General features: G+C 36.3%; 1 protein-coding gene across 1 annotated transcript in view; it reads right to left on the bottom strand.

Moving 5' to 3' along the window:
- Nucleotides 1-12,571, bottom strand: part of LOC110031831 (nuclear pore complex protein GP210) — a 172,228-nt gene that overhangs the window by 109,586 nt on the left and 50,071 nt on the right. The window contains 3 exon segments of the mRNA XM_020735245.1: nt 8,284-8,420; nt 8,504-8,642; nt 8,866-9,048. Coding sequence (XP_020590904.1) covers nt 8,284-8,420; nt 8,504-8,642; nt 8,866-9,048 — 459 coding nt within the window.

The raw sequence follows: 12,571 nt of genomic DNA, 5'->3' as shown, positions 1-12,571 counted from the left end.
ACCTCATGAACCAAGTCTCTAGCCATCAAGTGTGTAACATGATTTTGTAAGTTCTCATACTTAGATGACTGAATCCCATAAGCAAGTCTGTTTAGCAGAAAAATTTTTGGGATGAGGCCTATAAAGTGTTGAATCTGTCTTGGTGGTACCCACTCAGTAGGCATACTGTCAATCAAGTTATCTAACTCCTACAACAGGCACTGCTCCTTTTTTATATCAGCTCCTCGGACTCACTACCCCTTAGGATAATTAATGTTAATCCTACTGGAGTTTCTTTATTTGTTCAGTTTGAATTAATAACATCACTTTCTCATCAGATGGAAGCTGGTACTCCTTTTTTGCGTCCTTGCATTCTTCGATGTCTCTAACGCAAATGTTCACTTTTTCAATTACTCTCTGCTCAATGAAGAAAATCACCCTCTTATTTGGAAAAACATACGCATTATGCCTAAAGTTGTGGCACATAAGTCAAGTTGTAAATGAACCAAAACACAAGATGAACTCGAACTCAACTCAATTAAAAATCGATCATGTAGGTTTAAATTAGTAAAAAAATAAGATTAAACGTTTTTTAAAGCTTGAAGGCTAAATAAACTAAACATGAACACAATCTAACTTGTTTATTTATATTCACAAACAATATTCACAAACAAATTCGTTTATTGTTTAACAAGCAACTTGTTAAATACTCTATATTAAGCTCGAAGATAGCACATATCATATATGAGCTGCAATTTAAATAATATTTGATTAGCTATAACTTATTTAAATGTAAAATTAACATTTAAATGTAAAATTAACAGTAATATTATTATATCAATAATTTTTTAAAATTAATTATTAATTATATACTTATTTTATTAAAAGATATTAATAATTAACCCTATTTAAATAAATTAACTTAAGTCATTCTCATTTTACTTATTGATGCAGGGCATTGGAGGCCGGTTGAACCTGCTTGCTAGATGGTCGATCAAACCGGCTAGAATAGATCCTGGCCCAGCCCCCTGCTATATTGGTCGGCCTTCATAGGAGAGTGAGATACAGTGCCTTTCGTCTGTTTTTCGCCCTCAACCCTTGGCTTTTCAGATTGCCGCCCAAAGGGAGGTCCTCTTCCTAATTTATTTCCTAGGTATTATAAAGTTGTTGTTTTGCTTGTTTAGGTTAGTTTTTGGTTTTCCGAATTTCAAATTTCTATCCATCCTACCGTCAGCGGTTGTTTTCCCTGAGAATATGCATTTGCATTAATATATCAAAAAAGTAAAAAAACTATACATGTATACATCTATAATATACAAAAAAGAAACATATCATCTACAAGTATGGTAGAGAATTCCTTATCATTATTAACATGCATCAAAACAAAAGAACTGCTAAGGACACGCATCAAACAAAAATGTGCAGCCCTATTACATTCATGTAAAGTATAGAAAAACAAAAACCGCCTAAAGTTAAAAAAAAAAAGCAAAATCCGATGCAATATGTGGTTGTTGATGCCAAATGTCCCGCTTCATGTTGGCTTACAAGAAATGCATAATATGGATATTATCTCCCTCGATGATGATCCATTTGCACTTTAACATCCATGGTTGACAAATATCTTGGTGGGATTTTATAGCTTGGAGCTCAGCATCAAAACTACTCCAATGCAAATAGTGTTGTTCGGTGGAGAGAAGAAGACCAATGCCCCTTTCATCCCAAATGACCATCTACGGTTGTATCCGAAAGCGAGGAGGGGATCCGGCTAAAACTTGTCAGAGTTGGTGATCTTCTCCAACGGTTCGAGGAGTGCTCCAGCTATAACTAGATCCCGTCGGGATACTTATCTACCCCAACTCCCCTCCGCAGCCCACCTTCGCCCTTCATCTACAAGCTAACTGTCGTAACTCCCTTCCATCTTTTCGTCCACCTTGCTGTCAGCTGCCGCGCCTCTCCTCCTACCAATCCCACCATAGGAAACCTCTCATTTGTTGTCCACACAGCCTTTCAGAACCCCCACAACAACCTCCTCCTTCAACCAGCAAACGGAGCCCTCCACTTCCTATTCCTCCTTGCAATAACATAGAGCCAATCTCCCCTTCCAATTTCTCCTTGTCATAGCTTGCAGCCAGTCCTTCCCCTCCTATTTAACCTTTGTCGTGGCCTACCCACAACCTTCTTCTTTCCAATTTCTCCTTGTCGTAACCTGACACCAACACTCCCCTTCACATTTCTCCTCGACATAACCTCATCCCCACCCCACTTCCTACCAAACCTAGTCCTAGGTGGGGTCTATGCATAGTGTCATTGTTGTTATTTATTTCTTGTTTGCAAGAGCTTTGGTCATAACAATTTTGAATTTCAGCGATAAAATTTGCATTTTTATTGTGTTTAGGTTAACACTGACATATTATTTTGTATCAGAGCTAGTCTAACCCTAATTCAATCCTAGAGTTTCCTAGCATCCGTCTTACCCCTCCATCAAAAATTTTCATTCATATTTTCAAATCATAGCCAAGCATTGACCTAATTCTAATTTTCTCTTGCTGTTCTTGTAAATCAACAACACTAAAAAAAAAATTTTTACCCTCTTTCACCTCCCAACTCTAAGCCCTAACCATGTCATCGAGGAGGTACATGCTCGAGCCTACCTGCGAAGAGATATCGTAAGATATTTGTCATATTCAAAAGAGATTGCGAACAATGAGGAATGACACCCTGGTTTTTTTTTTCAGGTGGAAAAAAATTTCAACCTTCCATAGGCAGCATTACATTGATGAATATGAATGATCACGGCGTTTCAAAATCCAATATCATGTGAGGCCTAGAGAGGAGATAACAGTTGGAGGACATGGGGACTACAGAATCAAGGTGGATCTACTAAAGTTTGAAGGAGGTATGGATCCAGATGAATTTATTGATTAACAACAAACTATTGAACGAATCTTCAAATATAAATGTGTCAGAGGATAAGAGGATAAAATTTGCTACTATCAAGTTGAAAAAAGTGTCTATTTGTGGTGAGAGAATTTACGGTGACAAAGGAAAAGAGAAAGCAGTGATAAGATTATCAAATGGAAAAGATGAAAACAAGACAGAAGAAATAAATTTCACCTCATTACCGCAAGGACATGTTTTTTTAAGACTCCACCACATGCAATAGCGAGACCATTAAGTGGAGGAGCTCACGCCTCAGTTCAAGTACCTACAGATGAAATGCGCGCTAAACGAGCAAGAGGAGCACACTGTAGCTCAATACTCTGGGAGCCTAAAGCCCTCTATGAGCAATATAGTACATTTGTAGTCTTATTGGTCACATGGGGACATCCAGACTTTAGTACTAAAGGTGGAAAGGCAGGAAAAACAAAGCAGGCAACCACCACTAATCAAGCAGCCACCACCAGTTGGCGACACCAGCAGAAGCATACCTCAGGGAGTTCAGAAAATTGGTTCAGATAAGGATCAAGCCACGTCTGGTAAGAAGAAGCTTGAGAAGAGTAGCACGCCTATTAGAGTCCCCTTCAAGCAATGCTTCAAATGTCACGGATATAGGCACATCTTCTTCAGCTGCCCAACAAGAGGAGTTGTGTCTTTCACTAAACAGGGCGCTGTAGAAAATGTTAGTGACGAGCAGACAGCTGAGGAACAGGGTGAGGTGAATCATCTGCCACAGGATGAAGGAGAGGCACTCATGGTTTGACGGGTCCTACAGAGACCAAGGATACGAGGAATCCGCAGTGGCTTCACCACAATATATTCAACACCCGTTGCACGGTAAATGGAAAGATATGGAATCTCATCATCGATAGAGGGGGCAGCAAGAATGCGACATCTACACAGATGGTTGACATGAGTCAATTTTATGCATTTTTACTGCATTGAACCATGATTTTTACCCATTATTTTGCCTTAAATATCATGAATTTATGCTTGTGAAAGTTTTTTGTTGAAGATGTGCAGATTACAGCACGAGCTCGTATTTCAGAATGAGAAAAATCAAGGTTCAGGCTGCCAAAACTAGCTTTACCACGCCTAGAGTTGGCGTGACCATGCCACTGTATCAAATGCAGTGGCGTGACTATGTTGGATCGGGCGTGACCACATCGCCCTATTATATGGCTGGCATGATCAAGCCGCCTGATCCACAGAACTGGCGTGACCACGCCAAGTTTGGGCATGACCACGCTGACAATGCGAGAAATATTTTATGGAAGAAATTTCTTGCTAAATCTGAGACTATGGCTATAAGAACTTACATAGGGAAACTTGGAAAGAATCTTGGAGGATCAAGGAGAGCTGCAGACAAAGGTTGAGAGATTGAGAGAGAGGGGGGAGAGATCCCCTCCATTAGGGGTTGCTTCCTTGCTTAAGGTTAAGGTCCTAAGGATTGTTCATTCTTCCCTTTTCTTTTGTTTTTCTTTACTGATTTGGAGAGATTATCGTATGAGAAAGAGAGAGCGTCTGCTTTTGTAGAGAGGACAAATTATTTTGTAAGTTTTTACCTTCATGTTTTGCTTGCAACAAACATTTCCATGAATTTGATTTCCATTGCTCTTTCAATCATGAGTAGCTAATTACTTTTTCGTCTCTATGATATAGGAATTGTGGTTTCATGGTTCTCATATTGATTTTCAATGACATTTTTCTAAAATTTCATGCAAAAGTTATTGTGTTAACCTTTGGATTTCATTTACTCCCGATCTAGCCAATTAAAATGCTAAAATCTTTCGTTCGACTTCTGCACGCCACGTAGAGGAACGAAAAAGTTAACCACAAAATTCTGGTAAGAATAGGCATATTTATTAAGATTTTGCGAGTAAGAAAGGGGATCTGAATAATCCTGAGAAACGTCAAGGGGTTAAGCGAAAGTTAACTTGATGGATTTTTCATTCTTCTTCTGACCTAGGCATAGGCATAAGAAGAAAATTTTATCCCTATTGACAACTATCATGTAGGGGAAATCTAAAAAAACTACAAACTACCACGATACCTGAATCATAAAGGCGTGAGCCCTACCTCTCTTGATAAATCATAAGAAATCACCATTGTTTTCTCAGTTTTCCAACTCGTGCTTTTTTTTTTTTGTTTTTAAGTATAATTGTAGGAATTAAATTTCTTTCTCATAATCACGCTGAACTAGTTTTAGAAGTTTAGCAAACTAGAGATTCACACTTTTGGAATATTTTTTGGCTCTTTCCTAGTGGGATCGATACGAAGTACTCTGAATCTGCATTATTACTTGACATGCATACTTGCGTAATATGACCAACTTGTTTCATCGCAGCTTTTTTTGTCATTAATGATGAATAAGTTGGGTCTCGTGACTCAAAGACACTCCCAGTCATATTCTCTAACATGGCTTTAGAAGGAAAACAAGGTGCTTAGTCGAGTTTTAGATTGGGAGTCAACAGCAGAATCAAGTGTGGTGCGACGTGGTCCTCACGGATTTCTGTCACCTTTTATTAGGGAGTTTGGGTCAATTTGACAGGATGACTCGATATGAAGAATTTGGAAACACATATTCTTTCATCAATAATGGGAAGTGCATAATCCTTCTCCCTTTGATGGAGCACAAGATCACAAGGCTCTTGCCAGCAGAGCAACATCGGTGGGACTAGTTTTGGTGACGATAGTGAATGATAGAACAGATACACCGGCTCTAGACATGGGACAGGCATGAAAGAGGGCATTTCAGGATATCACAGTTGATACCTTACCAACACCACCACCAAGGAGAGGTTCAGGTTACCCCCACTTCAGACCTGGTTAAGCCGACTGTAGATTACTTTGGGAGTATTCAACAGTAGAGGTCGGACATGCATACTCAGTTCAGTAGTAGACTCCCAGAAGAATGAACTGACGTGGATATTTGCTCATAAGATGGGAAAGATTGTCGGGTCCCTTAGAGGATGGTGTAGTCGTCGGTGGAATTCGGGTGCTGTTAGGATTGTAAACAAAGAACCAAAAACTTCGACAAATTAAGTCAAAACTCCCCAACCCCAGGAGACTTATGCGGAATTATGGAGGTGGGGGGCTTTGGAGGCCGACTGAATCAATTTGTTGGATGGCCAGCTAAACGAGGAAAGAAATATCCTATTCCAGCTCCCTACCTTCACCCCCTTCCTTTTGTTAGTTTGCCACTCCCTCCCTTTCTTTTTCAGGATGTTGCCCAAAAGGGGTCCCCTTCCTAATTTATCTCCTAGTTATTACATAGTTGTTTTGCTTGATTAAGGTTAGTTTTCGATCTTCCTGATTTCAAATTTTTATCCAGGTTGTCATTGATGGTTGTTTTCCTTATAAGGTTGTATCTGAAGGAGAGAATGTTCTTCGGTTATAACTCGACTAAATTAGTGATCTTCTCCAACGATTAGAGAGATGCTCCGGCATGCAACTCGATCCCGCTGGGATACTTATCTTTCCTAACTCCCCTCTGCAGTCCACCTTTCCCCTTCCTCTACCTGCTAACTACTATAACTCCCTTCGATTTTGTCATCCACCTTCTTGCCACCTACCCCGCCTCTCCTCCTGCCTGTCCGACCACCAAAAACCTCTCATTTGTTGTTCAGTCAGCCTTTCAGAGCCCCCATGACAACCTCCTCAACCCAGCAACCGCAACCCTTCCCTTCATATTCCTCCTTACAAAAACCTGTAGCCAGCCTCCCCTTCTTATATATCCTTGTCAGTAACAAGCAGCTAGCTCTTGCCCTCCAAATTCACCTTGTCATTAAGCTGCCGCAAACCCTCCTCTTACCATTTCTCCTTGTCGTAATCTGTCACCAACCCTCCCCTTCCTATTTCTCCTCGCCCTAACCTCTTCCCCAACCCCCTTCCTACCACACCTAATCCTATTTGAGGTCTATGCATATTGTCTTTCGTTGTTATTTCCTATTGTCGATTGTGTTCGTTGGAGTTTATTTCTTGATTGCCACAGTCTTGGTAGTAAATATTGAATATTAACAATAAAATTTGCATTTTTATTATGGTTTGGGTTAACTCCGGTATCACCTATATTTACAACATTTATATATATTTATATATTCACTAATTAATATTGATTAATTATTTATTAAATTAACTACAAATTAATAAAAATTTATTGAATTAGTTAATTATAAAATAATTACACAAATTTATATTCTACTTCACTTAGCAAAACAAAAACAACAACAAGCCTTTATCCCACTAAGTGGGGTCGGCAGCATGAATACTTTTTATCCATTGCGTCATATTATGTCATATTTTCATTTAGCTCTAATAGATTAAGACCATTTTTTATACAATATGCCCAAGTTCTTTTAGGTCAACATCAATCTTTCTTAACATAAGTTGAATCTAAAACGTCTAATCTCCCAATCGGATCATCAGATGATCGACCTTTAATGTGACCAAACCATCTAAGACGACTCTCTCAAATCTTATCCGCCATTGGAGCCACACCAACCCTATCACGAATATATTCATTTCGCATTTTGTCTCTAAACGTCAAGCCACTCATCTACCTAAGCATTCTCATCCGGCAATACTTAACTCTATTTTATGTTTCTCTTTTAAAGGCCAACATTCTGCGCCATAGAGCAAAGCACGTCTCATCAACATCTTATAATGCACTTACAATAAATTAATTAACTATTAATCAACAATCAATGAAATTTATTAAAAACAAGTTAAATAAAAGTATATTAAATCGTGAACACTACCTCCTGCTTACAAACCTCAACTCTTTTTTCCCGTTTCGCCTGAAGCATCTTTTATCTCTTGCATAAAACCCTTGATGCATAGCGCAATCGGAGCAAGCAGAGAACAAAATGACAGGATCACATGAAAAAGCCAAATGATGTTAAGCTAAGTGAAAAAATTTTAAATACCATATTTTAACTCCCAAGTTTTTCATCTATGCATTCAAAGAATCACTTAAACTATTTTGAGGATTCAACAGGCTAAATACCTAGAATATTCAACATCCACTGCTTAAGGATTCATTGTATTGACCTTTTAAATTCCTTCAAACTATGATTCTTTTAAAATTCCATTTAAATCTAAAAATTCACTACATTACAAACAACAATTTACAAGCAACTTTAGCAAGCTGTGTTTACTACTTGTTCACTAGCATAATTATTAATACTATCATGGTATATAGGATTGGATGATAGAAAATAATCACATATCTACTGAAACAGGCACATGAGTTGTGCAGAGGCCAAGCATGAGTCATATTTATTTCCAAAATTAAACATATTCATGAGCAAATGCTTTTTCAAAACAGAAAGCAATAAGAATGTAAATACTGCTGTACATCAATACCTCATCATAATTTATTGAATCAAATAACGAGAAGACTTTAATTGTTGTTGTACCAGGCCTTTTGGCCCGCACAAAACCAGAAGCAGACACTGATACAATTGCCTCATCAGCAGATGACCAAAACAGTTTGCCACAACCTGCAATTACCACCACCAGTTCAGCGCCATTAAGAAATGGATTCTTAAATTGAAAATATGGTTGAAGATATGAATGTAATTACCTCCAGTTGCCATCAATTGCACTTCCTGGTAAATACCAGGGGCCCAGGGTATGCGGATAGAATCTAAGGACTCAACTTGCTCTCTGATACTAAATTTCACTTTTCTGCAGACATTGACTTCTTGCACAACCTTGAGAACCTAAAATAGTAGCGACATAATTATGAAATGAATAAATATGTTGAATATAAAAATGAAGTAGGTTGTCAAAAAAGTAGCTAGTGCCCGTAATCAGAAAAGAGTAGGTTGTCAAATGAGCTTGAAAAACTGAAGAACATTAGCATAGAACATATTTTTATGTGGTGAAGCAAGTGCAGGAGAACTGACAAACAGAAAATAGAAGTAAACTGGACCATTTAATTACCTGAGCCTCTTCTTCGTTTTCATTACGATAAAACAGAGAAGCTGTTAAAGTACCCTCTCCCACAGAATATGGTTTGAGTAATCTTGAATATCGCCAGCCATACTTTGCAGTATCAGCATTAGAAACAAGCAATATATCCCAAAACAAAAAAGTATTGTCTTCCAGTTTAAGATCAGTGTTCTGCTACACCAAAAATTTAAAAAAAAAAAATCATCATAATCAATAGCAAAAGAAGGATTCAAACCAAGAAAATAGTATTCATCACTGCAACATTGCATACAAAATTTTCAATGAGATTTTTAATAAAAATATTGAGAAGATTACAAAATTATAATCTTCAAGAAATTTTAAAGAAAGATTCTAGTTAATTTCTTCAGTGAAGCCAAAACTCCTGTTTCATAACAGTGTGCAAAATGCCAAGAAGGAAATGATTGATGGTTGATACGAACTATTGGTTGAGTCCAATCATTTTAGTAGCATCAATTACTAATGCTCTTACACAATGCAGAATAAGATTAAGAATCAAATGATTCATTAATTAAAATATTTCGTTGTGGATATTCCACTACCTGTATAAAATGGGATCAAAATCTTTAACAAACAAAATTCAGTATATAAATAATAGTGAACCTTAATACAAATAATAATAGATAATACTGCATCTAGGTATGTCTTTTATCCTATTTTTTTCTTTATCTCTTGGTTTTCATAACCATTGATTAGCTTCCTATCTTCCAAGAGGATCTTTATTCGGATCCCTTATCATCATGCCTCTTTTAGCTGCACATAAAATTATAAAATTAGCCCAGCAGTCATTTGATAAGAGTATGCCTAATGTAGCAATTCCTAACCAACAAATAACATTGTGTGAGGCCATTTTCATAAAATAAATAAATAACATTCTTAAAGGTCCTTCGAGATGGAGACAATCATTTTTTTTAAACCGAACCGAACCGGCCATTTCAACCTGTTTGATAGTGAATCGGTTGGTGGTTTGGTTCTGATTGGGCCAAAAACTGGCTCCACATCGAACCGGAAAGAGCCGACTAGAACCGGCAGTCGAACCGGTCCACCGGCTGGAATTAGCGGAGGAACCGGTCAACCGGTTAAATTGTAATTTTTATCTTATGTCATATTTTTATTAGAAATAATGAAAAATGGTATAAAGCTTTTGATATCACGAAGAATATGTCTTGTTTTAATCATACTGAACTTCATTTTCTTCTTTATCTTTTGTAAAATATACATGACTATTAGTCTATCAACGTTCTTACGCTTTTATATTTTCTTGGTTATGGATGTTTCCCTCTTGTTGACCACTTGAACTTTCATACTGAATTCCATCTAATTTTAATGTCCTTTAAGTTATATTTAATATTTTTTTTATATTTATGTCCTCACCCAGTTCTACCCCCAGTTCAACCCCGGTTCAACCGTTGAACCTTGAACCTCCTCCTCTATCGGTTCAATGTCTGGTCCGATTTTCTAAACCTCGGATATTATAATGCTACCTTTTGTAATACCCCACATTTCAAAAGGTTACACCAAAATTTCTACTAAAAATTATACAGCACTTTGCACACGTCCCAAATAATTCACAAAAATAATTTTATAAAAGTCTTCGATTCATTTTGATCATATTGACATATAGAATAAATAAATAAATAAATATATTGGCAATAAATAATTAGTGCTTACTAAAATCATTTTGCTAAAGATTTTCTTAAAATTATTTTTCACATATTAAGCAATTGTATCAATTCACACGCCTGTGCATACAGTGAATGCTATTTGATGGGTATAAGAGATAATAATTTATAATATTTACATAATCTTATGAATCCTAAGCACTTGTCCACTTATCATCCTTGTTTTATTCCAATTTTATCCCATTATGTCAAACAAATAGATTTCATGGTGGCACGGAAAATAGAAAAAGGCAGGTCTCCAGTAAGGCAGGAAGAGAAGGAAAAGAAGATGAAAATGGAAGAAGAGAAAGGAATAAACAGAAAAAAAATAATAAGAAGAAGAGAAGGGAGAAGGTGGATCAGCCAAAACGAAAAGAGAAAACAAAAGGACATGCAAAAACAAGAAGAGAAGAATCAGGAGTCTAAGAATTCAGATAAGAAATCAAAATTTAGAGGCATGAATAAAGAATAATTGTTTTGATGTAAAAATATTATTAAAGATTATTGATTATCTTTTAGCTATTGATTTTCGATTTTATATTGAATAGAGGAATTTATATTTTTATTAGCTTATATGTGAAAGAACAATATCCTAAGGAAATAGAAATTATAAGAACATGTGCCCCGAGGAAGATTCCTAATTTATGAGAGATACTCAATCTCTTATATATGAAGCAAATAATTCGTAGGCTTAAAATTTATAGAATTTTTTCATATTCAGGATGTCCTTAGCACTTGATGTTGCCATTAAAATAACTATATTTTATATAATCACTTTTTTAAAATTTTTATATTAATTTCATTATTAAAATCTTAATATTATTTTATAATACAATGAATAATACAATACAAAATCATAGACATTTACATGTCATATTCTATCTTGACGCATGTCAATACAAATTGATTGATAACATGGGCAAAGCAAATTTAAGTATTTCAAATAGTTTATGATTATGCTAAATTTTACGTGAGAGAAATTGGCTAAAAGAAGAAATCCATGAAAGGTCATGTAGATTGGCAAATGATGAGGGCTTGTACAGATGAAAAACAGAAAGAGAGAAACATCAACAGTGTCAAATGAGATTTGTGATTCTTTTGTCTACAAGTTAATGCCTTGCGATCTAGCCTTAAATGAAGAGGACATGGATAAAGGATTTGTTATAAATTGGTTTCGAATCAATGCAAGAAACAATGAAACAAGCAAAAGAAAGAATACACAGATTTTATGTGGAAACCCAATGATAAGGAAAAACATGGGCAAAAAAGGAGCTTCAGTATATCAAATATAAAATTACAAGTTGAGAGTTTCGGTTAACATAAAACCAAAACAAGAGAAAGGTGAGTTAACTTGTATAAAACAAATGGGGTTTATAGTCTTTAGCAAGACCCATTTAAAGGAAATAACTAAATTGAACCAATAAAATAAGAACACATGGATTGTAATATAAAGAATATTATAAGAATGATCAAACGGTAGAAACCTTCAATCTGTGTGCTCACAGTTTCCTTGTAAAGCTTCAATCCATGTGCTCATAATTTCCTTCTAAAATTTCAATTCAGGTGCTCATAATTTTCTTATGAGACAAACGGACCCTCAAAATTCTAGCCACAAATTTAGCAATCTCTACCTTAACATGAATTCGAAAAAAATGCATAATAGATAAATTCTAGGCGCAAATTTAGCAATCTCTACCTTGACATGAATTCCAAAAAAAACTTTAAAAGCGATGTGTTATACTTTAAAATTTATGCGAGAGGGTAACTGAACATAGGCTAAGGGCCCGTTTGGGGCAGCCTATAAGTGAAAACGCCGTCTCACCATTTGGAAAACACATTTCGGCAGCTTATCCAAAAACACGGTTTGGTTTTTACACTGAACGCAGGCCGCAGGCCGAACCCCACGGGTCGCATTTTAGGATAATCTGTTTATCTGGATAAGCACAAGCTGCCTCAAACGCACTATAAGACGTATTATAAAGATTTCTCATAATCAATTTGGATTTATGACGGGCATG

This window comes from Phalaenopsis equestris, unplaced genomic scaffold (genome assembly GCF_001263595.1).
Source record: "Phalaenopsis equestris unplaced genomic scaffold, ASM126359v1 Scaffold000848, whole genome shotgun sequence".
Taxonomy (NCBI): domain Eukaryota; kingdom Viridiplantae; phylum Streptophyta; class Magnoliopsida; order Asparagales; family Orchidaceae; genus Phalaenopsis; species Phalaenopsis equestris.
Note: the sequence above shows the minus strand (reverse complement) of the source record. Positions and strands in the feature narration are given on the sequence as shown.